At 41.8% G+C, this 25,760-nt stretch overlaps 2 protein-coding genes across 4 annotated transcripts in view; one reads left to right on the forward strand and one right to left on the reverse strand.

Moving 5' to 3' along the window:
- The first annotated feature begins 104 nt into the window (after nt 1-104).
- grhl2b (grainyhead-like transcription factor 2b) lies at nt 105-21,791 on the forward strand. The gene is made up of 16 exons (XM_042710598.1): nt 105-124; nt 1,971-2,157; nt 3,356-3,427; nt 3,622-3,954; nt 4,395-4,450; nt 4,718-4,880; nt 5,612-5,723; nt 8,937-9,031; nt 12,126-12,284; nt 14,843-14,911; nt 15,265-15,492; nt 15,982-16,019; nt 18,656-18,744; nt 19,453-19,538; nt 19,868-19,932; nt 20,062-21,791. The coding sequence occupies exons 1-16, from the start codon at nt 105-107 to the stop codon at nt 20,174-20,176; spliced, it is 1,887 nt and encodes a 628-aa protein (XP_042566532.1). The 3' UTR covers nt 20,177-21,791.
- A 2,777-nt stretch (nt 21,792-24,568) lies between these two features.
- The window catches only part of ncaldb (neurocalcin delta b), a 14,805-nt gene continuing 13,613 nt past the window's right edge, over nt 24,569-25,760 (reverse strand). For all 3 annotated transcript variants that reach the window (XM_031586013.2, XM_031586014.2, XM_012836114.3), the window contains exons 3-4: nt 25,685-25,760; nt 24,569-24,881 (exon numbers count right to left, since the gene is read on the reverse strand). The exon at nt 25,685-25,760 is cut by the window's right edge and continues 30 nt beyond it. In XM_031586013.2, coding sequence (XP_031441873.1) covers nt 24,787-24,881; nt 25,685-25,760 — 171 coding nt within the window. In that variant the 3' untranslated portion in view covers nt 24,569-24,786. The remainder of the gene's footprint in view (nt 24,882-25,684) is intronic.

Genomic DNA, 25,760 nt, shown 5'->3' on the forward strand with positions numbered 1-25,760 from the left:
TGTAGCCCGGGTTTTGGCTCGCTCACTCCGCTCAGCCTTACTCTATTACCTGCACCGACTTGAAAGTCCAGTTTCACAAGGAAGAATCGTGGAGGAAGCAAAATATGTCACAGGAGACAGACAGGTAAGTCTTTCTTCCAGAGCAACATATATCAGAACGCGGGTTGAAATTTGCCTTCTCATCAAGTTCAAAGATTAATGGTACTTTATGGGCTGATATTATCCTTATTTTTTGGGCTGATATTTGATTTGCTTATATTAAACAGGTTTTACCCCATGATGGTCTACTAATCGGATTTAGGGACTTGCTGTAATTGTAAAGCCGAATGCTATGGTTTGGTTCCGTACAGTCCATAGGCTAATTGGCATTTGACAAACGCCATTTTCTAGGGAAAGCATCGGAACTGCGATTTAAAAATCCCAACCGGTAAAATTGTTTTGCATTTGAATATATAATAATACATATCGTCTTAAATGAAATCTTTGAAGGGCATCAAACATTTCATGTCATATAGTATTTTAATGTAAGCTTTTAACTTTGTATGGCTGGTCTTTTCTACATCTGCAAATAGTCTCCAGTGGAGTTTTTTCAGTTCAACTTGATATTTAATCATTTTGCCTCTACTTCTCTATCCCTGCTTAATTTAAAAAAGGAATCAAGAAGTATTGCGAATATACTTTGTTTTAGAATAATTCTAATTTGAGGAGAAATTAAGATGAAAAATATGATAGATTTTGAAGGACTTCACTGTACATATTGTTATTCCACAATAGTGATGCATTTAAGGTTACATGTTTCCTTTACAAAGTAAGCTGATAAAAAAGTGAGTGTATGTGTCTTTATGGCACATTACATTGGAGCAAGAAGATGTGTTGATTAGTTTGATGTACGAAAGAGATCCTTTTCTATTCAAAAGGACAAGCAGTGCAGTAGCCTTACCCTGTTGGATCAATACCCGATCATAACTCACATGACAACACAGTGAACTGTAACTACAGTGTTTTATAGGGAGCTCAAGTCACTGGTATGTTTAGGGCCAACCTTGACCTCTTGGAACTCCCAAAATGAGAGGAGTAAAAGAGTTTTGTACAGAATATAATGACAGAAGTTCATTATATAAATTCACACACAAAATGACCAAAAGCCACACATGCAGTGTTGTTTTACGTACAATGATAGGACCGCACTCTATAGACATTATAATTTATATTCTGAGATTTTAATCTCCAATCCAATCTATTGTTGTGGGATCAATGTGATTAAAAAAGTTTACTCAGATGTAATTTTGAATGCATTTTACCTTCAAAAAAAATTGTTCTGAAAATACTCATCATTCTAAACAGGAAGGGCGATTGAGGGCGTATTCTATCAAACATGACATGCCACACTTCCCGTCAAAAGTCAAATAGCATTTCCAAACTTGTCTGATTTTGTTCCTCATATCAGATAGACTTTAACTGAAAAACCAGGATAAAAATGTTCACTTTATGAAAAAGACTGAGAGTGAGAGAGAGAGTGAGAGAGAGAGAGAGTGCGCACCTCAAGGGACTAGAAAGTAAACAAACCATGAGAGAAAATGTACTTGTGCTCTCTGTGCAGGAAAATGTAAAGGCCAACATAAACTATTGGATTTAATCAGTTGAATTTAAAGGATGATAAGATAAGACTTCATCAGTGTGTTAGCATGTTTGCTTCGGCACACTTATCAATGAATAATGCAGAGCCAGTGGGGAAGTACAAATATAGTGAACAAATGATCAAATGTCACTTAACTCAAATTATAAGAACTTAAATTCCATGCACCTTGTATTCTGGGTATGTTTTCGATGACATTTAAAAACATGTCCATAATTCGTTCCACATTTATTTTGCTCATATTTCGTTTGATGTCATCGCACAGGTACTCGTTTGTGTCTCACATGCTCTTGTTCTGTGTCTCTTATTGTGTGTGTTGTTTTGTGTGTGGCAGTAAGCGGTTGGTCGTGGTAGTGCCCAATGAAACCTCCTTCCATCCCCGCCGGGCCTACACCAGTGAAGATGAGGCATGGAGGTCGTACCTGGAGAACCCCTTGACGGCGGCCACCAAGGCCATGATGAGCATCAATGGCGACGAGGACAGTGCAGCCGCCCTGGGTCTGCTCTATGACTACTACAAGGTCAGGGGTCATTCTCCTTCATACGGGTCATTACTCAAGACTGGGGTGTAGGGAGATGTAGTCCAGTTTCCTTTTGTGAGAGATTAAGTGAAGGAAGAGTTTTCGTTAAATTATTATTTTTTTTTAAAAATCTGTTTATTAGGTTTTACAGGTTTTTATCAATACACAGACAATTATGCACATGTGCCCCCACCCCCCACCCTCCCCTACAGCAGAAATCAAAAGTTTCACAAGTTTATAAAATTCATGAAATGTACAAGTTCATAAAATTAAAAGTTCATAAAGTTAATACAATTCATATATAAATATTGAATATTAAAGAGAAAAAAAAGGGCAATAGGAAATGAATAATATCAGTCGCTGATATTCCTGCACTCCAAAAAATAAAAAGAGAAAAAAGAAAGCAAAGACAAAGTGTGTGTGTACACCTATAAATGACACCTATAGGAATTCGCTCAATTCCTGCACTCCAAAAAAATAAAAAGAGATAAAAGAAAGCAAAGACAAAGTGTGTGTGTACACCTATAAATTTGTATGTGTGTGGAACATTTCCTCTAATGACTTTAGTTATCCCCATCCTCTGGAGCAATTGTTAGGGTATTTACATAGTCCAGAAAAGGTGTCCATGTTTTCGTTGTGTTTTGATGAGTAAAACCACTCTCTTTGTCAGTCAGGCTAAAAATCGGATTGTCATTGCCAAGTGACAATTCAGGTCTTCCTTATTTGATATACTGAACAAAAGAGATTGTTTTGAGGAAGAACAGGAATTTTCATTTGACCACAGCATATGCTGTGCATGTAGTATTATGTCCATAGACAATATTAACTTTACTACAGCAGCATTTGTATTAGGTGTAGTTCATGACACTATTTATGATATACCATAGCTGATTCTCTTCTTAAAATGGGTCAAATGAAAACAGACACATCTAACTTAGAACAGTGAACAGTGAACATGGTTCAGGTTTAAGAGACATTACCAGAGACAAGAATTCCCTGTAAGCTTATCAAAGAACTTTGATATGCAGGAGATGTAAAACACAAATTCTTTAGCCTTCATCCTCTTAAATGTGATGTTGCCCATGTTAGTTATCAAACACACAGCATGCTATATATTGCTATATATTGTTTCTTACCCTTATCATCTCAAACTAGTTTCCTAATATGTTTAGACTTGTCTGTTTTTTATTTCCTCCAGGTTCCCAAGGACAAAAGGGTTTTAACCGTACCTAAAGTGGTTGAAATTTCAGAGGAGCAGGAAAAGAGGTCAGTGACATATCACAGACATGACAGATAATAATAATGGGTGTGTGTGAGGTCATGTATCTGCACTTTATTGCTGTCTGTGCCCTTAATAGTCCTATTTCTATTGCCCTTAATATGGCTATTTCTATTGCCCTTAATAGTTCTATTTCTATGGCCCCCAATAGGGCTATTTCTATTGCCCTTAATAGTGGCCACCAGGGTGAGGCAGAGGCAGTTGACAACCGTGTCCAGGTCCTGAAGTCAGTGCCAGTGAACCTGTCCCTCAACACTGAGCATCTGGACTCCAAACGGGACCAGTGTGGTGCAGAGGGGGCTGAAGCGGGTGCTGTTACCATGGTGAAGGCTGAGGTTTACACTCCAGTGTTCATGGGAGCTGGGGCGGTCCACTACCGTCCGGAGGGGGACGAGCACGCGCGGGTGGTGTACGAGCAGAGCCACACCTACGATGCAGTCACACTCAGCCACGGGGCTTATGGGAAAGATGAGCAGCGCAGCTCACCTGACAGCACCTATGAGGAGGACAACAACGGGGTGAGAAGAAGGGCTGCCAGGGAGTCAAACAACAGGGGGCAGAGGAAGAAAATCAATGAATGACAATAAACACCATTACATTAAACACACTAAGGTGTTAGATGGCATGAAAATGAAGGAACGGGAGGATTAGTTCTGTGTTCCGGGATATTACCAATAAAGCGATACACTTGATGGGGGTGGAGGGTGATACAAAATGGTGGCAGCTGGAGCTGGAGCTGGAGCTGTTTGTCCTGATGTTCAGTTCAGATGTACCATGTAGGATATTACTGTAATCTTTGTCATTCACAACATAGGACATTACTATTACATATTACATATTACATATACTAGGCTGTTTGCGGTGATAATTAGTTTGTTGTTTTGTTTTACCATAGTATATATGGCTATTACTTTATTATAAGCTGAGTTTTGATGTGCTATGTTCTCTCTTCAAACAGAAATACCGGTCTTCATCGATGGGAGCTGAAGATTTTGTGTTTCAGCAGTCAGATGTGTAAGACGTGCCTGTCTGGTTTTCCTTTGCTTGTCACACATTTATCTGAAAACAGATTCAGACTTAACACCTGCATTGATCTGTGGGAAAACCTTCGTAAAACATATTGATGTGTTTGATGTTACTATGTTAACAGAGATTATCAAGTGTATATTATTGAATTCACACAATATCTTGCAAAAATGCTAAATTAGCGTTGAGTGGATTAGAGTGAATGTTTGATGCATCATGCTAAATAACACGCTACATTGTACTCATATTTTGCAGGGGTATTGACACTTTTCAGTACACCCTTGAAGCTAGCAGGTCACTGCGTCAGAAACAGGGAGAGGGGCCCATGACGTACCTGAACAAAGGGCAGTTTTATGCCGTGACCCTGAATGAAACAGGAGCCGATAAACGCCTGAGACACCCCATCAGCAAAGTCAGAGTGAGTGACCCTAACACACTACAAATAAGGGAAACTCATGTAAGTCACCTAATTGAGCCATGTTAGTGTGATAATCTCACGGGATATCTTAGGTGAGTGGTGCATTATGGGATTCCCACTCTGAGATCAGGAAGTGGACACATCCTTATGAAAACACCACTATTATATTACACCCTATTAAAGGTTATATGTAGCTTTTGAACCCTAGATTGCAGTTTAATGTGAATGTGAATGTGAAATGGGAATGTGAAATGGGTTGCCACATGGAGATACTTTGTCATGTGTTTGCTTGTTTTAGGTAACAGTTAGCTGTCTAACTTTGAGTTCCTGTTTAGTGGCCATACTAATGACTTATCATGCAGTTGGAATGAAAACAATGCCACTTTCAAAACATAGTAGCTTAGCTTTACTTTTATCCAGTAGGAAGTGATGTAAGCATTCAGCAGCCATCAAAGAGACTGTAGTTTAAATGAATGCAAACATACGACGGTTCAAAAAACGTTGTTTATTTGCATAAAAGTTGTATAGTGGAGCTTTAAATTTGTCAGTAAATGAAAGCGTATTAAATCTATTTGGCTAGCTTTTATGTTTTAATATCACTAGATTGCCCGTCACTCATCAGAGATAAGCTATCCGTCTATCCGTCTATTTCTGTAATTGCCAGTCTGTTATCAGTCTATTGTAATTATCACACTATATCACATTGTGTTCCCTTCTTGACTTTTTTTCAGAGTGTGATTATGGTGGTGTTCAGCGAGGATAAGAACCGTGATGAGCAGCTGAAGTACTGGAAGTACTGGCACTCACGCCAGCACACGGCTAAACAGCGTGTCCTCGACATCGGTGGGTTACTGCTATTTCCTATGGTGAAGTGAGAGATCATTAAGTACCACAAAAAATGTTTCAGTACCAAATACTACAGTAATATATATTATATATTACTGTACTGTATGCCAAAGTTAATTTATGATGACTGAGTTGCCATCTTCAATGACTAAATATAATAAGGATCCAGAAACACACCCTCAGTATCCTATAGATGTGTGTTAACAGGTATGCAGTCAACTTCTCATCCTCCCTCCTTCAGCCACTCTGCTCAGTCTGTAGCCACAGGCCCTCTCACGCGTCCTCTAACTGACCATGGCTCCCCATATCCCCATCTACCAGGGTCTACAGTTAAACCAACCCTGTCACCCACTGGGCTCCTTCCACAATGTTATGTAAGGGATAATGTATAGTCTGCTCGTCAGTTTGGAAAAAATAGATCCCAACGGGACCAACAGGCCTTCCGCTAAGAAAAAATCTCTTCACACAAATAGAACTTTAAAGTTTCAGGTGTTGCGTTTCTTTTTTTTTGCAACATTCTGAGGAGCCGTATAATAAGTTGTTTATAACTGTGCTGTTGCCATTTTTCCACATGAAATTCTAATATAATGATACTCAGCACTTCATTTGGAAGATGTGTTTTGATAGCTTTGATAGTGAAAACTATAGAAAACTATTTTGCCTTGAATATAAGTGTATAACTACATGTGTAGGCGCTTTCTGAGGGAATTTGTTGTGTCGTGGGAGAACAGGCCCGGTATGGTTGAATGTTGTTGTGAGGTATGGACGGTTTCCCTGTGGATGCAAGCTGTGACCTGTGCACACAGCAATGCTGCAGTGGCATGTGAGAGACGGCTTGAATAGTGAGAAAGCTGTTGCTTGTTGGAACACACAGAGGAATGTCCCACGCTTCTTGTGTTTTGTGTGCCTATGGTATTCAAATGGAGCATTCTGCTATAGGCTCTTTGAAGAGATCAACATAGAACTCAAACAATCTTGTTGGTAACTACAACATCAAGATGGTAACTACGTCTTGTTGGTAACTACAACATCTGATGATTCAGATCAGACTTGACACTATTTTCGATGTAATGTGATGCTATGTGGATGCATTAGGCATATGTTTCAGTTGGCATTTCTCAGTTGGTATATTCGGTGTTGGCATCATTATGATAATATTTGTGTACTCACCACAACTTCATATAGCCACAAACAATATATGTTAGACAGTTGTGGCAATGAAGTTAATGCACTACTTCACATCAACTGAGCAGTACTCACAATGTCTGTGCTAGATATGTTAGATAAGAGCTGTTTTCATTTCCCAGTGAGGCTGTGGTTTAATTTGCCAGGCTAATGAGGGGAGGTGACAGGCACAAGCCTGGCTTGGTCACGGCAGTGCATAAAAGGATGAAGATTATCACTGACAGCATACCTTGTTGCAGGCTTGCAGGGAGGCAGGACTTCATTGGAAGCCATTTTGAATCAAATGTAAACAACCTAATATTGATAGATGATTTATGCTCAAAGGAAAATTTGTCGCCGGAAATTCACATAAATGACAAAAAACCACATACATAACACATATATATTTATATATATACGAGCGCACACACACACACAACTATTACTATACTCAATAAAAAAAATAGAATTGAAGTTTAAGTCAAGATATTGCTATTAATGTGCAAATGAAATGGTAAAATGTGCATTGTGCATTACCACTTAGAGGAGTCTCCTCTCTCGGCGCAAAGGGGAGTCATTGTGGATGGCGATTGCTGAGCAGTCCTCAGCACAGAGCCAGCCTTCTTGATCAGCTTGTTCAGTTTCTTCGAGTCTCTGGCTCTGATGCTGCTGCTGCTGCTGCTCTTGCCACAACAGAAGAAGATATGCGACATGTTGGGTCATCACATTGAATGACCCACGCTTCTTCAAAACGCAAAGTCTGCTCTGTCCCTTCCTGTAGACAGCTTCAGTGGGTCCATGATGGCTAAATACATGTATGGACCCACAAATAACATAGAAGTATTTGCAGAAGTGAGGTCAAAGTTGAAACGCTCAATGTTAATGTAATGAGAGCACCTGTGGAGTGACCAAATGTGTGTACGGCCGGTGGGGGATTCCCTTGCTGTGGCTTGTGTCGGATCTGCTTGAGGCTAGGGGTTGGTGGGCATCAGGGCTGCAGCAGCACCCCTCAGGCGTTGTGGTGTTGGTGACTGTCTTTGTTCAACACGACTCTCACAGGTGGGGGACAGGGGTCTGCTGAACGGCGGTGAGAAGGGGGCTTTGAAGAGGTGTTACCGTAGATGTTCAGTCTGACCCACTGGGAGACAACAGGCACATATATATAAAAGATAGAGGAAGGGCGTTGTCGCAACAAGGTGACCTCTGGGCATATGGCAAACAGCAACCTGCAGCTCCTAGCTGGCAGGACCAGACAGTGACTGCAACCTGACACCGCCACGGTTGGGATTTGAATAGCAGTTGAGGCGGGATTGTTCTCGAGCCTTAGGGCCATGTCACAAGATCTGGGATTTGAATGGGGCCCATTTAACAGGGAGGTGGGGGTTGGGTTGGGGGAGTGCATAGAGGGCTTAACGGATGTGGACTGGGCTGGCCCACAAGCACCAGGGAAAACCCTGAGAACCTGGGAATATGGGAATGGGATGGCCCGCCTACTGGCCCTGGAAGAGAGGCACCTTAACTATGGAGTATTCACCTGCACTGAGCGCCTCCGTCCACAGAGGCAACCCTGGAAAGGCATGTGCACTCATACATTCATACAACAACACCAGTTTTCACTACTCAAAAGTTTTGCCTAATTTCCTTCCAAACATACATAATGTACGCTATATATATATATGGTATACAACCTTCCATGCGGTAGCTTTAATGTTGAAGTGATTGTTTATCAAAGGAGATACGCTTTATCAGGAGCTGAAGTGTGTGGTTTTATTGCATTGGAGCCCTTATCAGTCTGGAACAACAAAGCTCAGATATGGTTCTCTTGGTGAACATCAGGGATTTCTATATTTCCAAAACATTCACTTTTGCGGCTTTACCGACACTTACAGTTTTGGCAGTGGTATGTGATACAACATGTAGGATTTTTGTACATCAGCCATAATCAGTACACTGGCAGCTGTGCATGTTTCTTGGGTGGACAGAATGAAGGATGAGTGACAGTTTGTCCGAGTGTGCTGTTATTGACTGAAAGTCTTCTCTCCACAGCTGACTATAAAGAGAGCTTCAACACCATTGGGAACATTGAGGAGATCGCCTACAACGCCGTATCTTTCACTTGGGACGTGAATGAAGAAGCCAAGGTAATTTCTAAGCGTGCTTTTGATTGGCTGAGCTACTCTGGTCTTATAAACTCATGTGCTTGATTGTGTTTTGGCATTGCAGCTTGATCACTTTATTTACACACCACTGGGTGTGGGTCCTCAATTTCAGGAACATCCTACTGTTGCATGCCCATAGTCAAATAAAGTATAAGCCTGAAGCAACTGACTGCCCCCTATGTGTACCTGGATCAGTGGAGCGTCTGGGTTTCCTCTATTGACTGAATGAGACATCTTAATAGAATAACTGGCTATTTTGCATTAAACATTATTGAAGGATGAAGAGCATACACAACCTGTATGCTTTGCCTGTTTCTTTCTCTCTCTCTCTTTTTTTTACTTTCATTCCTCTCTTTCAGTCAAGAATATTTGTGTGTGTGTGTTTGTGTGTGTGTGTGTGTGTTTGTGTGTGTGTGTGTGCACGTTTGTCTACTCTTGGTCTATGTGTGCCAGGAAGTCCCCTCCTTTTGTGACCACTCCTTTCGAGCCGGGCCCAGGCTGTTTAAAGTGTTACACTGAGGACAAACACAATGCTGTAGGCCCCCAGACCTCCCCTTCTACACACATACATTTACCCAGCCCCACCCTCATCTGTGTGTTTTGCTCTATTTCCCCTCCGTCTTAGGCTTCAGGCGTCAAACAAGCAGAAGAAAAGCAGAGGGAAATACATACACAGAGGGAGAGAGAGAGAGAAAGAGAGAGAGAGAGAGAGAGGAGAGTGAGAGAGGGAGAGAAAGAGAGAGAGAGAGATCAGGAGACAGTTAGAGGGAAGAGAGATTGATAGAGAGAGATGGGCAAAGCAAGTATTGTTTATTCACACACAAACACGCACACAGACACGCCCACACACACACACACACACACACACACACACACACACACACACACACACACACACACACACACACACACACACACACACACACACACACACACACACACACACACACACACACACACACACACAGACACACCAATGCCACACAGATTGCTCTGCTCTTTTATTGAGTTCTTTATTTGGCTCTTCTGTGGTCATAAAGCTCAGGACAAACATTGTGCAGTGTGCTCGTCTCCAATACCAAATGGTCAATATTTGCTTTCTAATCCATTCTCCCCAATGGCCTTTTCTTTGCAGTTTGGATGCTAAAGCTATTAGAGTATGACTTCCTTGTGTGAGCCAAACCACGTAGCCTTGGAGTTGAGCCATTTAATGGGTTTTGAGTGAATGCTAGTGGTCTCAGTGTCTGCCCTTTCCAATGCTCGCACACACAGCTCTGGAAAGACAGTCTTCTCAATTAAATCAGCCAGCGCTGATAACCATCTCAATCTGAATCCTACTCGGCCTTGATTTTCTCTGTGCGTAATGGTTAAGGGACCATGCCACCAAGCAGAAAGGAAGCACTGGCTATAAACCTCAGTTTCCCCAGACAGCCATTGATCTACAGAGCAGAAAGAATGAAAAAGTTTATGATGCATGATTCCATTTCCATTAGCGTGTAGCAGTGGACAGTATGTGTGTGATAGACTTGAAAGGGTCTCATAGAACATAGCAAAACCAAGAGATGTATATTCCTGATTTAAAGCTTGTGTGAAATCCTAACAAAAAAAGAATTGGTTGAGGCGCGTGTGATGAAAAGGAACTACAACACCTGTTATTTAAACCACTTCACTGTGCTGCATTTGGGGGATAGTCAGATCCTAAATATGAAATACAAACAGAGGAAGGTGCTCTTAACCGCTATCCAATTGTCTGTTGCTGTTTTTGGTTAATATCCAACTACTTCATGTATTAACTAGTAGGGAACTACTGTCATTCTGAAGATATGAAAACATTAAAAAATAACTGAATGTCTGCTTCCTGGTGCAATCATCAGCAGAGGCCTGCTATATGCACAGGAGGGATTGGCAGAGGAGGAACACAAGGCAGTTTACAGAGTGAGTGTGTCCAGTTAGTGGGAGGACTCATACACAAGCTGAGACATGGCGTAGAGGTTGCGATGGTGGGAAAATAGTTTGTGTGATACGCCCTGCCTCACCTGATTTAGTCTACGTTTGTGTGAGCGGGAGTGTCACACGCTGCACTTGTGGGAATCTGTTAGTTGTCACATGTGTCCGCATTAGCTCACACATGAAATGCATTTTTGTTTTTATGAGAAACTGTCAAAGATCTGCCAAAGATCTCCTTCACATTAACACGTTTAGGCTTTTTGTTCATTTACAGAGATAATGAACCGCTGTACATCAAAGAAAGCTGTCATTTACTACTTATATGTACACTTATATAAGACTGCATCTAACCTCAGTCAAGCTGCAGTTAACACATAACTGTGAAACTTGATGAGGTCACGGTAAAGAATGTTACATATGTCATTTTGTGGCCATAGGCCGTGTGTTGAGTTCGAGATTTGATTTATGAGAAAATATTCTGGTAATCTAAGAATGAAAGTCAAAAGAAATGGCCCGGTGAGAAAGATTTACGCACAACACGTGTTCCAGTTTGCTCTCTATTGAGAGGTGCTGGGCAAGTAGTAACAGGAAGGCTGGTGGGAGAAGAACACAGAAGATTTCTCACGTAAGGCGAATTGGCTCATTAAAATAACTGTTACTTTAGTAGCACGACGAGCCATAAAAACAGCACTGTTCATTGTCATTAATCAAAGAGATGGCAGAGCATATGCGCTCAGATATAGTACAATTAATATCGGCAGGCTGTGGTTGCATGGTTGGCAGTGGTTCCACTAAAGGTGTAATGAATGTTTTTTGTCTCTAAATTGACAATTTGTTTCTAAATTGTTGTTAACTTATGTTAAAATATTCTCATCACACATTACATGGTTTCTGCCTAAACATGATTTTAGATACATTCATGAGTGCAGTGTGTGTTGTGCTGTTGTTTTGCAGTGTGTGTTGTGCTGTTGTTTTTCAGTGTGTGTTGTGCTGTTGTTTTGCAGTGTGTGTTGTGCTGTTGTTTTTCAGTGTGTGTTGTGCTGTTGTTTTACAGTGTGTGTTGTGCTGTTGTTTTACAGTGTGTGTCGCTGTCATTTGACATTTGTTTATTGTTTGTCTGCGGCACCAGATCTTCATCACAGTGAACTGTCTTAGCACGGACTTCTCCTCTCAGAAAGGAGTGAAGGGCCTTCCTCTCATGATCCAGATTGACACCTACAGCTACAACAACCGCAGCAACAAGCCGCTGCATCGAGCCTACTGCCAGATCAAGGTCTTCTGTGACAAGGTGAAGCCTAACTCCTGAAATCTGACCCTTCAAAGACTTTCACTGAACATTCATCAGAGGGCAGCCAAACCGAGGGGGTAGGGGGCTGAACATCTTGTGGTTGAACACTCCAAACAACACAACCAAAACCAAATGCAGTGCATAGCGTCCCTCACATAGAAGGCTAGTTGTAGTCAACTTTAGGTACCGGTATGTGCATTTAATACTTTAAGGAATAGATAGTGAACTTTTTAGTTAATATTGCATGTATTTTCAAAAAGAAGGAAAGATGTTAACTTACTGAAGCCTAAAGCCTGAAGTTAGTCTAAACTAATATAAGAACACAATGGTTTAGCAGCAGCGGTTTTAGTTGGACTCCAGATGGTTTCACTCTTTGCCTCCCCCTGGTGGTGTATTGTGCATTTTCACCTTCTTCCTAGGGACAAATCTACCATTTGTGTAATGAACAGCCACACCAGCAGGGGAGGACTGGGGGGAAAAAGTGGCCCGGGAGTTACTGTTAGACCGGCCCACTCAATACACGCTGCGCTGCCCACTCAGTACACGGCGCGCTGCCCACTCAATACACTGCACGTTGCCCATTCAATGCATCGCACGTATAGACCAGTCAGTGGCCTACTTGGAAAAATACCCATACACTTAACATTATTTTGGATGATTACAAAGAAATTACATCATATATGTTTTTTTTTAATAACATTTGGATCCACCAATTTGCCTGGGTGGACACATGGAATAAAATGATACTGGCTATTGTAACACTCCAAGGTAGGTATTGGTTGCTAGATGAATAGGCTTAACTCTGGGCTAGTATCAGATGTTTATACGTATAACTACAGACCATTAAGGAATGAATATCCACACAATAAAGAAACTGGAATCAGAGGGTAGAATTAGTATGAACTATATTGTAGAAATGAACAGAATAGAACATACGATGGGGTGTGAACATCAGTGGTATCAGTAGTATTGCATGCTGGGTGTGTGATTGTGTGTGTGTGTGTAGGGGTGTTGAAGGTGCATAACAAAACAATAAGTTAAGTACCAGAACCTAAACTAACTCTGCTGGCCCGGGCGCATTATAGTCACATGATAATACAAAACAATATCATTATACTCATGTGTTAGTATGACCTCACTATCTAATCTAGATAACATATTAACATTGTTTATAATGTTAGTGTTGTGTGTAACACGGTGATTATAGCATAACAAGCTAGCTGGTTAGAAATTATAAGATTGCTCTCTTTACAACTTCCACCATGGATAGCTTGCTCATCGATTGTAAACAAGTGACTACGGCTAACATGTTAAAGTAGATCATCTCGATGATGACAATAGCGCCAGCTTGCTTATTTTACCAGATCATAACGGTCTCAATTTTGGACATTTATCTATCTAACGTTAGCTAGGCTAGTTGGTAGTGAACGTTACCTCATCTGTGAAAAGCAAGCTAACATTGGCCAAGTCAACGCCACAATTTAACTTGTATCACTGTCACTGTCACGCGAAATAACAGTCATAAATGGCCCAGAGTTTTCCTAAATGCAATTCCTCAAAACTACCAGATGCCCCACGGGCCGCTCCGTGTTAGAAGGGCTGACGGCACACGTCACTACGGTTGCGTGCCCTGGCGGGTCGTATATGCAAATCCAGGTGCGTTTAATTTAAGAATCCTCATCCTCAATCTGCACAGCTGAGAACACTTCGGCTGTGTAAGAACCCATTTTCAGGTGTTCATTAATAAGGTGGAGATCGTTTCTTACGTTGAATTTCTGAAGTCCGTAGGAACACATTTCAGAAGACACAGAACATTTTCGAAAAATAGGCACCATGAGTGTGAATACAGATCGCGAGGAGGAGTATAAAAATCAGTCAGTGATTTAGCTGATATAGTTAATAGAGGAAATTATACGTGTTCTGAGAAGTATGGAAAATAGTTGAAGGTGCCGGCGGCGTATATGGGAGGGCCGATAAATGATGGACGCGGGCCGGTATTTTGGACCATCCCAACCTCGTCGGCCCACCGGGGATTCCCCCGGTATCCCCGATGGCCATTCCGCCCCTGCACACCAGTGCTGACGCGATGTAGGTATAAGCCCATTACATTTTTGCATTGGCAGTGTTGCTTGAGCTGAGCTGCAGGAGTTTTTTTCATTTGACACACGTTTACAGTAACAATGTGTAACATCTGCTTGAAAACAAACATCTGGGTTTCTTCCTCCCCTCGTCCTCTCTATTCCATGCCCATTCCCATTTTGAAAGAAACCTGGAGGCTCCCTGCCTGACCTTCATCTCCTAACTTATGACTGCCTAGACTGAGCCCCCCTTCTTTCTAATGGTGCCTGGTGTGTTCACTGAGCCTGGCTTTCAGCGGCCAGAAGCCTGATTGATGGCTCATATTTTAGACAAGAATACGCTGGTAAATTGCAAAGGGACTATAGATGTATAGTGTAATACTCTACTTTTGCACAGATTTGGCTTCTGCTGACAGCCAGTCAGATTGCTTCAGTGGCTATGCTCAAACAGTCATTTAGATTGGTGTTCATGTCTTTTAGGGTGCAGAGCGAAAGATCCGAGATGAGGAGAGGAAACAGAACCGCAAGAAGGCCAAAGGTCAGTCTTCTGTCAGACAAGTCACCCTGTCACAGAGATTCTGATCCACGTCAATACACATACCTTTATATATGGGGGCCTTAATTCAAACTTTACCTCTCATACACATACAATGTGCTTTTACGTTTATCATTTTACCTTTTACTCGTTTAATTGCTCACATTCACTTTTTTCCCACATGTACGATATTTCACCAATGACATTCTGTACTTTCAAAATGTAAACATATTCATGTTCATATTCATATACATTTTACATGAAATGAGTGTACTTAAGTGATAAAAGAGTGAACGTAAGCTATTAAAACGGAGCATATGCGAGGTAAAATGGTAAATGTAAAAGCACATGTGTGTGTGTATGAGAGGTTTATCATCTTATCAACATGCTGATCAACACTTGTCTGACAAGAAACAACTCAAAAACTAAACTGCAATTCCTCCCTCATCCATCAGGCAAAGATGGGAGTATGGGGGTGATCGCCCTCCCCAAGAAATCTGACGCAACGTTCTTCAAAACAATGACGGACCTGGATTCCCAGCCCGTCCTCTTCATTCCAGATGTGCACTTTGGTAATCTGCAGAGAGCCGGACAGGTGAGACAAACTGGTGTCTGTTTCCTGTCTGAGTGAAGGCCACGAGGTGACACCATGAAGTCACAGTCAGTCTAGGGCACATGACCAGGCCGTGAGTGGCTCTCTGTGTCAGGGCCAAGTCTTACAAAGGACACCTGGAATCTGTGAAGTGGGATGAAACTGCTCTCAGAAACGTCATCTAGTGCATTAGACACCTTAATGATAATGGCTTTGAGGAACAGCACAGAAATGAATGGACCTTTCCAAATGCCAACAGGAAATGCCACTGCCAGGTGTCTTAGCATAGGATAGGCAGGCCAGTTTGGGGCCTCAGTGGAGTGAGAGATGTGTGCTCTGCTGCAGTAGGCATTATGTCAGAGGAAAGAGCACCATCCAACAATGGGAAGACCAGGAATGTGATGGGAAGACCAGGAATGTGCTGTTTGTTTTTGGCATATTTCTGTATTAAATGCAGACTGGTTTTAGTGATGACTTTACTTTTGTTGCCAGGTGTTCACCTTCAATACAGAAGAGATAGAGAGGGAAGGGTGAGTATACACACACACACAAACACACACACAAACACACACACACACACACACACACACACACATACATGAACACATAGACAAACAAACACACACACACACACACACACACACACACACACACACACACACACACACACACACACACACACACACACACACACACACACATATACATGAACACATAGTAGGGCTGTGAAATGATTAAAATTTTTAATCAGATTAATCACAGGTTTCTGTGGATTAATCATGATTAATCACATATTGTCTCGGTATATTTTTGTGAGAACAAAAAGATTTATGACAAAAGACAGATATATACATTTAACATGTTTTCTTTTTTTATTCATAAAAAAAACAATGGTGCTGCAACTGAGCAGTTCTTTAGCAGTTATCTTTGCTATTCCATATGGAACATTAATATAATCTTCATCCTAAACTGAATTTGGGCTTCTTAGCCATTGTATGGTTGAATAAAACATTTTTCTTTTCTTTTTAAATCAAAAAGAAATGATTTGGGCTTGATTTGAACATTTTTCTCTTTTTTTGTCAAACAACCATTAACCACACCATGACACAATCTAATCTAATGCCTCTAAATGCCCTTTTACAGTAGTCTAGCCGCGGCTATCATATTACGTGCACTGTCTATCCCAGGGGTACTCAATAGGCGGACCGCGGTCCGGATCCGGACCCAGACGCAATCAAATCTGGACCGAAGCCAAAATCAACATTCTAATTGAATCATGATCCAAGCAAGTTTTCATTGGTGCGTAATTTCGGGCTATATATTTTTTTCCTACTCGAGGTGGTTTCTATCTTCCGTGTCCAATCCAGAGGTCCAATCAGGAGCTGTTATAACAACATCACTATGACAACTCACTCACTCAATGTTGGACGCGAGCTCTGTGGGTCACGCAGGTTGTGTGTGTTAATGGCAACAACGCAGGCAGATCGATTTGTGAACAGTATCTTTTTCTCAGCAAACGAAAATCATGGCGTGCTTTAAACCCGACAAAAAAAAGGAAAAGTTGATTCCAAAAATCGCGAATTTAGTGTGGACTGACAAGTATGCATTTGTGCTGCATGTGGGGAGCACAAAACCGATGTGTTTAATCTGCAACGAGACGGTTGCCCTTGTCAAAAGTGGTAAGGTGAAACGTCACTATGAAACAAAGCATCCACACTTCGAAGAAAAATACCCGCAGAACTCTGAGGTAAGGGGCAGAAAAATAAACCATCTGCAATCATACCAAGCAACATGCAGTGTAATAGTTAGATTAGCCACACAACAAGAGCGTGCATACCTCAACATACTGTTGTGAGTCTGCCTTTTCAACCATGAATATGGTGAAAAACAAATACAGGAGCACACTCACTAATGAACACTTACATCAGTGCCTTCGCCTGGCCTTCACACATTTTATGCCCAAGTTTAAACCACAAAAAAGTGTCACCTTTCACACAAATAAGGCCAGAACACATCACCTTTTGTGCATAGTTTGAACGTTTTTGTTGGAGTTATGTTTTTGGATTTTGACCGTCACTGTTCCGGACCCTGGACTGAATGGAAATTTGGCGAGTGGACCTTTTGGGTTTCTAATTGAGTACCCTGATCTATCCCTATAGTGGTCGTTTTGTCTTCAATTGCCCAGTTGCTTGCAACAGTTTGGAACTGTTGTGCACATGCCTCTGCAAAGTGGAGCTCTTCTGTTTTCATGCACGTTAGTGTAAACGACTTTAACTTCCATTCGTCGGTGATTAGATGTGCAGTTACACCCAGGTAGTTATCGTTACTCACAGAAGTCCAGTGATCCCCTGGCAGCGCCTGATGTTTCGTAGCAGCCAAGTCATTTTCCTTTTTTTTCTTTTCAGATTCATACAGCGCGTGGATTTTTGTCATTATTGTGCGACTTTGTGGTGCTTTGATACTCGAATCCCCGTTGCCACTCGCACAACTTCGGGGAACCCCTCAACAATATGAATCGGTCTACAGCTATTTGCAATCCATTTGGCAACTGTGCTAGTCAACTTGTCACAGGCACACTTAATGAGGGGCCTACGTTGTTCAGTGAGGGTGGTTTGGCGCATTCCACTTTAACTCCCCTCGCCGACCAACGCATGCATCGCGTTGAGCTGGTACTTATTGCTACGGTGAAACGATAACGTCTTCCCGCAGAGTGTGCATATCACTTTGGTTTTATTGAATGTTCCATCTTTGTTTTTTTTAAACACGAACTTCCCATTATAGCGGCGACTAATGCAGATTGGGCGGAATTGTGGGTATATTTGGAAGCTCATTTTGCGCATGCGTTAAATGCGTTAAAAAAATTAACTAATTAATCCTGTAATTTATTCAAAACGCGTTAACGCGTTATTTTTCACAGCTCTAACACATAGACAAACACACACACACACACACAAACACACACACACACACACACGCACACGCACACACACACACACATATACATGAACACATAGACAAACACACAAACACACACACACAGTCTTCAGCTTTGATCTTGATCATGGCCTGATAATGTGAGGTGGCTGCATGTTACTGACTCCTGATTGGTCTGTCTCAAACGAAGCACCAGTGTGATTGGCCTTTCCTCCTGTGATGTTGACAGGAGTGTCTTGGTGAAGCGGATGTTCCGGCCTGCTGAGGATGAATTCTGCCCGCCGCCTCACAAACAGGTCAAAGAGGAGACACAGAAGAGAGGTAAGAGTCACTTAGGAGAATGCAGGATTCCTTCCTACTCTATTTGGAGTGGTTTTCTGGAGGGAGGAAAATGGGTGAAACAAACCCATAGACACAAACTTTTTGAAAACATTTATCTAAAATCTTCCAACATTCTTTCCCTCAACTCTGCTAGCCAGTCAGTGTGCTGATCTTCACACTCAGTTTCTCTAACAATCCAACACACTTCAGAGCCCCGTAGAGTTCCTGTGAGCTTCAGAGCACCGTAGAGTTCCTCTTGAACCCCTCAGTGAGCTTCAGAGCACCGTAGAGTTCCTCTAGAACCTCTCAGTGAGCTTCAGAGCACCGTAGAGTTCCTCTTGAACCCTGCAGTGAGCTTCAGAGCACCATAGAGTTCCTCTTGAACCCTTCAGTGAGCTTCAGAGCACCGTAGAGTTCCTCTTGAACCCCTCAGTGAGCTTCAGAGCACCATAGAGTTCCTCTAGAACCCTGCAGTGAGCTTCCATAGAGAAGATCAGAGATGCAGCACAGAACACTCAATCAGAGGAAGGGTGTGTACAGATTAGGGGGTGTGTATAGGACTATATTGACAAATAGGTAGAACATAAGTAGAACAGATGTCTGTCAGCTGAAGGACCTATTCATCTCTTTCTCTCTGTCTCTGTCTCTCTGTCTCCCTCTCTCTCCCTCTCTCTCCCTCTCTCTCTCTCTCTCTCTCTCTCTCTCTAGTTTTGCTCTACGTGAGGAAGGAGGCTGATGAGGTGTTTGATGCCCTGATGCTCAAGTCTCCCACACTGAAGGCACTCATAGAAGCTGTAAGTATCTCACCTCTTGAGACGAAATGCAGCACTGGCTTTGTATATATTTGTATAGAATTAATACTGCTAAGAATACTGAGCTTTTATACACATGCCTTTTACTGCAGTTTATTTTTGTTATATGTTTGAGAGATCCTGAGCCTACAGATGAATGAACCTGACTGTAGAAGTAATGGTAGTAATTAGGCCAGTTCTGTGCAGTCTTGATCTAGAATGATCCTAGTTAAGAGGCACATTTACGCTAATACTATTTAGCAAACAATGCACCATGTCCAGATGTGTCATTTTTCATCATTGTTAATAAGTTATTTATTAAAAATCTTCAGATTTCAGAAAAATATGGAGTGCCCCTTGACAGAATAGCTAAGATCTACAAGAAAAGCAAAAAAGGGTAAGGTTTTACCGTATTTTCTATCTTACTGTGTGTGCTGTATCAGACACACACGACTATATATTTCTGTTCCAGTAGCATCTGGCTATTTCAGCACCATGCTCATGTGATTTAATATGTCTTCTGCAGGATCCTAGTGAACATGGATGACAACATCATCGAGCACTATTCAAACGAGGACACTTTCATCCTGAACATTGAGGGTTATGCAGATGGCTACAAAATCACTCTGACGGAGATCTGACACGGCTGATTGGTCAGACGAAGAGGACTGCCGCATTTCAATCAATCCCACTCAAATGCTCCAGTTAGCCCAGTCCCAGTCCAGATGGAGAGAGGGGCGGTGGAAGAGGGCACTGATTGAAGCCTCTTCAAACTGCTGCCATGTTCTGTAAATGCTCCCGCGGTAATGGAACCAGCCAAATAGTCTGTCTACTTAGTTACCGAGGAAACAGATTGAATTGTAGAAATTGTTTTTGTGGACCCATCTAATGCTTTGGACATTTGGGGAGTTGATACAAACAGAATCTATTTGAGCAGTCTATTTATATAAGGCCATGTAGTCCTTTCAAGTAATTCAACTTAAAAAAAACAGTGAAGCTATGAATTTACCCGCTACCTGGAAATTGAACACAACTCAACATGATGATTGTGTTGGCGTTGGAAGCATGTTCAGCTCAAAAAGCTTTTGCCTTTTTTTAGTACAGTGTTTGTCGAGACAGCTTGCTAGTATTCAAAGTATCAAAAAGCCTGAATTCTTCATAAGGACCTAACCGATAGAGTGCCTAACCCCAACCCTAACAGATAGAGTGCATGTATTGTCTTAGATTAGTGTCCTAGTTTTGGACCTACCAAGAAGAAGTTTGGATGCTTTTTTTAAATTCATTCAGAACTTCAGTCTTACTACAGAGTCGCTGGTCTTGAAGTTTTCAGTTTTATTTGTATTCCAGTGTGGCCTGTTTGTGTTTGTGTCTTTTGGATATGTATGGAGACGGTTTTTAAAGATATATTTTGTTAATTAACCATGTACAGTCGTGTTGTATTTAGGATCTGCAATTAGTGTGGTTAACTATGATAGAGTGCACAATAGCAGTTATAGTTCAAAGCACTCAAAGAGATGGTGCTCTTCAGCGGTCCCAACCTATTCAAAATGGAACTCAGACTTAGATAGAAATGCACTCCTAACTCCTTTTGTGTCCTTTTATTTCATAAGTAGAACTCTCAAGTTGGTCACAACACTTTCACAGGATTTAATTCAGGCATTCAACTTCCTGACTTTAGATAGCTCATGGATATGCTTCGGTTTTCCCATTTTATTTAATGTGATTTTGTTTCTGTGCATCGGTGTGAATGTGGGAGCCTTGTGCTCAACTGCCAAAAGTTGAATGAAAGTGAAATGGTCAAACAGCACCACCTACCATGTCAGGTGCATTACGACTAGTGAACCCTCCCTGGACTTCACTATATCTTACACCATCACACATGTGATGTTCTCTGTGTGTGGGATATGTCTTCACTAGATCTCACACATGTGATGTTCCCTGTGTGTGATATGTCTTCCAAACTGCTAGGTCAAGATAATGAGCAATAGGGCACTTGTTACAGTACTATTAGATATTTTAATAAAATGTTTGTGATGTAAATAGCAACTTCTGGAAATTGTATAAACCCATGTTGTGGTAATTGTGACTGTGTTTTTAAAAAGAAGATATTTTGAAAATAAATATATGGCAGAAAAAAAAACTACAGAAAATGTTGTGTAATTATTTTTCTTTATTTATTAGATAACCAAAACAGATGTCTGTGTTCAGAATCTACACTGACACAAAGTACAAGTTACAAAATCTACAAAATGGGAACAATGACAAACATTTTGTTTAACAGATAACAATTGTACAGTATAAATTGATACAATACTGGTTTATCGTATATTTGGCACTTGACCACATGGTGCTGCTCTGTGATAAACACAAGTGAAATGCCTGATGCTGCATTTGCAAAGAAGCAAAAAAAAGTCAAAATGCCATACATGTTAGAAATCAGTCATTTTTCAGCAGATGACAGTCTGATTTTGAAACTTCTCATAATGGTTTAAAGTACCATGTCCACAAACCAGCAAATGCTGGCAGGCATTCACCACAGTTAGATAACCAGTGTTGATCATAGTTGTAAACTACTGTACATGACCTTGTGGTCATCTGAAAAGGACTGGCTGTCTAGGAATAGAATGTCTTTTTTTACTATGCTGTCTGAAATGCAGTGAGTTTGTACTGTGCGTGTGCGTAACTTGGTATGCTTAAATGATATGTCATTTTTTTTGGTTCGTTGTATAAATGTTTTGTCTTCAGAGAAATCCCTGTCCTTCCTCTCTGTTTGAGCTCATCGTTCATCTCCCTCCACCTAAACACTACGGACAACCCTGAGTTTGAGTGTGTGGGTGTGTGAGCACTAACACACACACACACACACACACACATATCCCCTTCATACTTAAAACTGCTGGATCAATGTTATGCTTTTCAAGCAGATGATATGTGACCTAGACCTTCCCATAAGGTATGCTATTACAGTATATCATGACAAGTTTCATACATGTGTCTTGCCTGTTTGAAAAAGATTCATGGGACCACAAATGCAGGTAAAACACTGGCTCACCAGAGCTGTACCATACATGCATGCTTCACATATTTGAAAGCTAGACAGATACATACACAAGACCCAATCAAAATGCACAGCTGAAAACAGTAGGGTTAGTCTAGCACTCCTCTTGACTGGAAGAGCATTCAGTTCAAGAGAACGTGTGGTTATGGGGAAGCCTGGGTTCTGTCAATTCTCCTCATAAATTGTCCTTGTGTTTTTCACATGAAATATGGTTTTTATCAATTTAAATTTAAATTTAAAGTATATAAACGTCCTTATAAATTGCAGGACTATAATAGAAGTCGGTTGAACTGAGGCCTTTCTAAACAGGGACGTTGATGGGGTACACTATACCAAAGGGAAGGGGGGACATGGATATTTAGAAACACTAGTGAAACACTATGTACACAAGGAGTACCGACAGACACAATCATGCCTTTTAATACTAATAAACCTCAGAAGGTTAAAGGAGGAAGTGTGAGATTCTGATTCTGAAAAACATAAATGTGTTTGCTCTGAAGGGTGTACAAAAGTATGTGCATAGCAAAATGTGTGATCCTTGCGTTTTTGCCATTAAATTCCTAACAGAAATATGTATGTACTTTACATATGAATATCATGTTTGCTGTGAAATGAAAAAACAAAGTTCATATTTCGATAATTAACATTTGAAAATCTTAAAGTGAATCTCTTTTAGTGTGGCAAAGACCAACTTTATCCCCACGTAAAAGAATACATTTATATACATATATATATATATCCTAAATTTTTTCATGATCTAATACTTCCCTCTAGATTTTCCTGCCTTCAGTTACCCAATAATGATGTGGCTGTACTCAGCCTTAGGAAGTCCACGAGTCCTTTCTGAAAGAGCCCAATGAGGATGTCAATGCTACATGCTTGGGTAATAGATGAGATTCTAATTTGGATGCTTTCTCAGAAGTAGATGTTTTCATACATACTTTGAAAGAGGCAATTACAAGTTCCTTTGGGTTAAAACAACCAGTGTTACAGAAAAGTCAAGTTTAAGGATATTCACAACGTCCGCCCTGCGATGTGCCGTCACTGGGTGGTCACATGGGTCGCACTCCCTCTCCAATTGGCTCTTACATCTGAGTGGAGGGTGAAGTGTCGTCATGGTTTCTCAAGAAAAAAAAACATTTTGATATGTGCTGCTTGGACGTCATTGGAATGAATGAACGGTGTACCTTTTTCTTGCTTTCCAAAATAGAATCATTTTTTTTTCACATTTCTTACCCTCACCTCAACTCACTCTCCTCACACATCAGGATTTGGATCAATCACACATCAGGATTTGAATCAATCACACATCAGGATTAGGATCAACTGTGATCAGAGGAATCCAACCCAGAGCGGCGTGTCACATTCAGGCATTTCTTTCACAGTCTGATAGGTGTCCACGGTGGGGCTTCAACAACAGTCCACACTGTCCTCTGGGTTCCCTCGCCCTCAGCCTCTGTCCTTTTCTGCCTTGTTTGTTTGGAATTGCACTGGTTGCTTTGTAGTCCCGTGGGTGTGGTGATACTGTTCTCCATTGGAGCTTGTTGGAAGGGTTTGGGAGCGTGGTGGACGTCTGACTGAAAGAGACATGTACTGAGAGGCGGTGTGGTGTGTGAGTGTGCGTGTGTTTTATTCGGGCAGGAGTGAAGTGAGTGCTGGAGAATACAAGTCATGAGTGTGTGGCATGTCTGGAAAGGATTGGGGTGTCGGGTTAACATGGGTGCACTATGCCTGTCTGTGTGTGCAAGTGTTTGTTATGTGTGTGTGTGTGTGTGTGCAAGTATGTGTGTGCAAGTGTGTGTGTGTGTGTGTGTGTGTGTGTGTGTGTGCGTTTGTGTGCAAGTATGTGTGTGTGTGTGTGTGTGTGTGTGTGTGTGTGTGTGTGTGTGTGTGTGTGTGTGGGTCTGTGTGTGTGTGTGTGTGTGTGTGTGTGTGTGTGTGTGTGCGTTTGTGTGCAAGTATGTGTGTGTGTGTGTGTGTGTGTGTGTCTGTTTGTGTGTGTGTGTGTGTGTGTGTGTGTGTGTGTGTGTGTCTCTCTCTCTGAGCAGAGGAAGCGATGCCAGCGGCTGCTTCTGTGGACGTGTCTAAAGTCGATGAGTCCAGGGCGTGTGTAAATAGAAAAGGGGCAAGAAGCTGAAGAGAGACAGGGCAGATGAGACAGTGGATGAGGTCTGTCACCCCGAGACTTCCGCTTTACTGCCCGGCACTGCTGGGGTCACACTGGAGGAGCCGGACGATGGACGGGTCATTTTTCGCTCCCTCCACAAACTCCTCCAGAGACAGCTTGCCTGAAAAGGGCAGAATAAACAGGAGAAACAGGTTATTTTAAACTTCTATAAACTTTTAAACTTCTATAGTGTGGACAGGACACACAGAGGTCCACTGCTTCTATAGTGTGTATAGGGGACACACAGAGCTGCTTCTATAGTGTGTATAGGGGACACACAGAGCTGCTTCTATAGTGTGTATAGGGGACACACAGAGCTGCTTCTATAGTGTGTATAGGGGACACACAGAGGTCCACTGCTTCTATAGTGTGTGTAGGGGACACACAGAGCTGCTTCTATAGTGTGTATAGGGGACACACAGAGCTGCTTCTATAGTGTGTATAGGGGACACACAGAGCTGCTTCTATCGTGTGTATAGGGGACACACAGAGCTGCTTCTATAGTGTGTATAGGGGACACAGAGCTGCTTCTATATAGTGTGTATAGGGGACACACAGAGCTGCTTCTATAGTGTGTGTAGGGGACACACAGAGCTGCTTCTATAGGGGACACACAGAGGTCCACTGCTACTATAGGGGACACACAGAGGCCCACTGCTCCTATAGGGGACACACAGAGCTGCTTCTATAGTTTGTATAGGGGACACACGGAGGTCCACTGCTTCTATAGTTTGTATAGGGGACACACAGAGCTGCTTCTATAGTGTGTATAGGGGACACACACAGAGGTCCACTGCTTCTATAGTGTGTGTAGGGGACACACAGAGAGCTGCTTCTATAGGGGACACACAGAGCTGCTTCTATAGTTTGTATAGGGGACACACGGAGCGAGAGGACAGAGCACAGAAGGGTTAGGTGCCTCACCATCACGATTCAAGTCCATCTGTCGGAAGATCTTCTCTGTGCGCTTCTCTGGTGTTGACTCATCCTCTGGCATCTT

Source organism: Clupea harengus, chromosome 19, assembly GCF_900700415.2.
Source record: "Clupea harengus chromosome 19, Ch_v2.0.2, whole genome shotgun sequence".
Lineage (NCBI taxonomy): Eukaryota > Metazoa > Chordata > Actinopteri > Clupeiformes > Clupeidae > Clupea > Clupea harengus.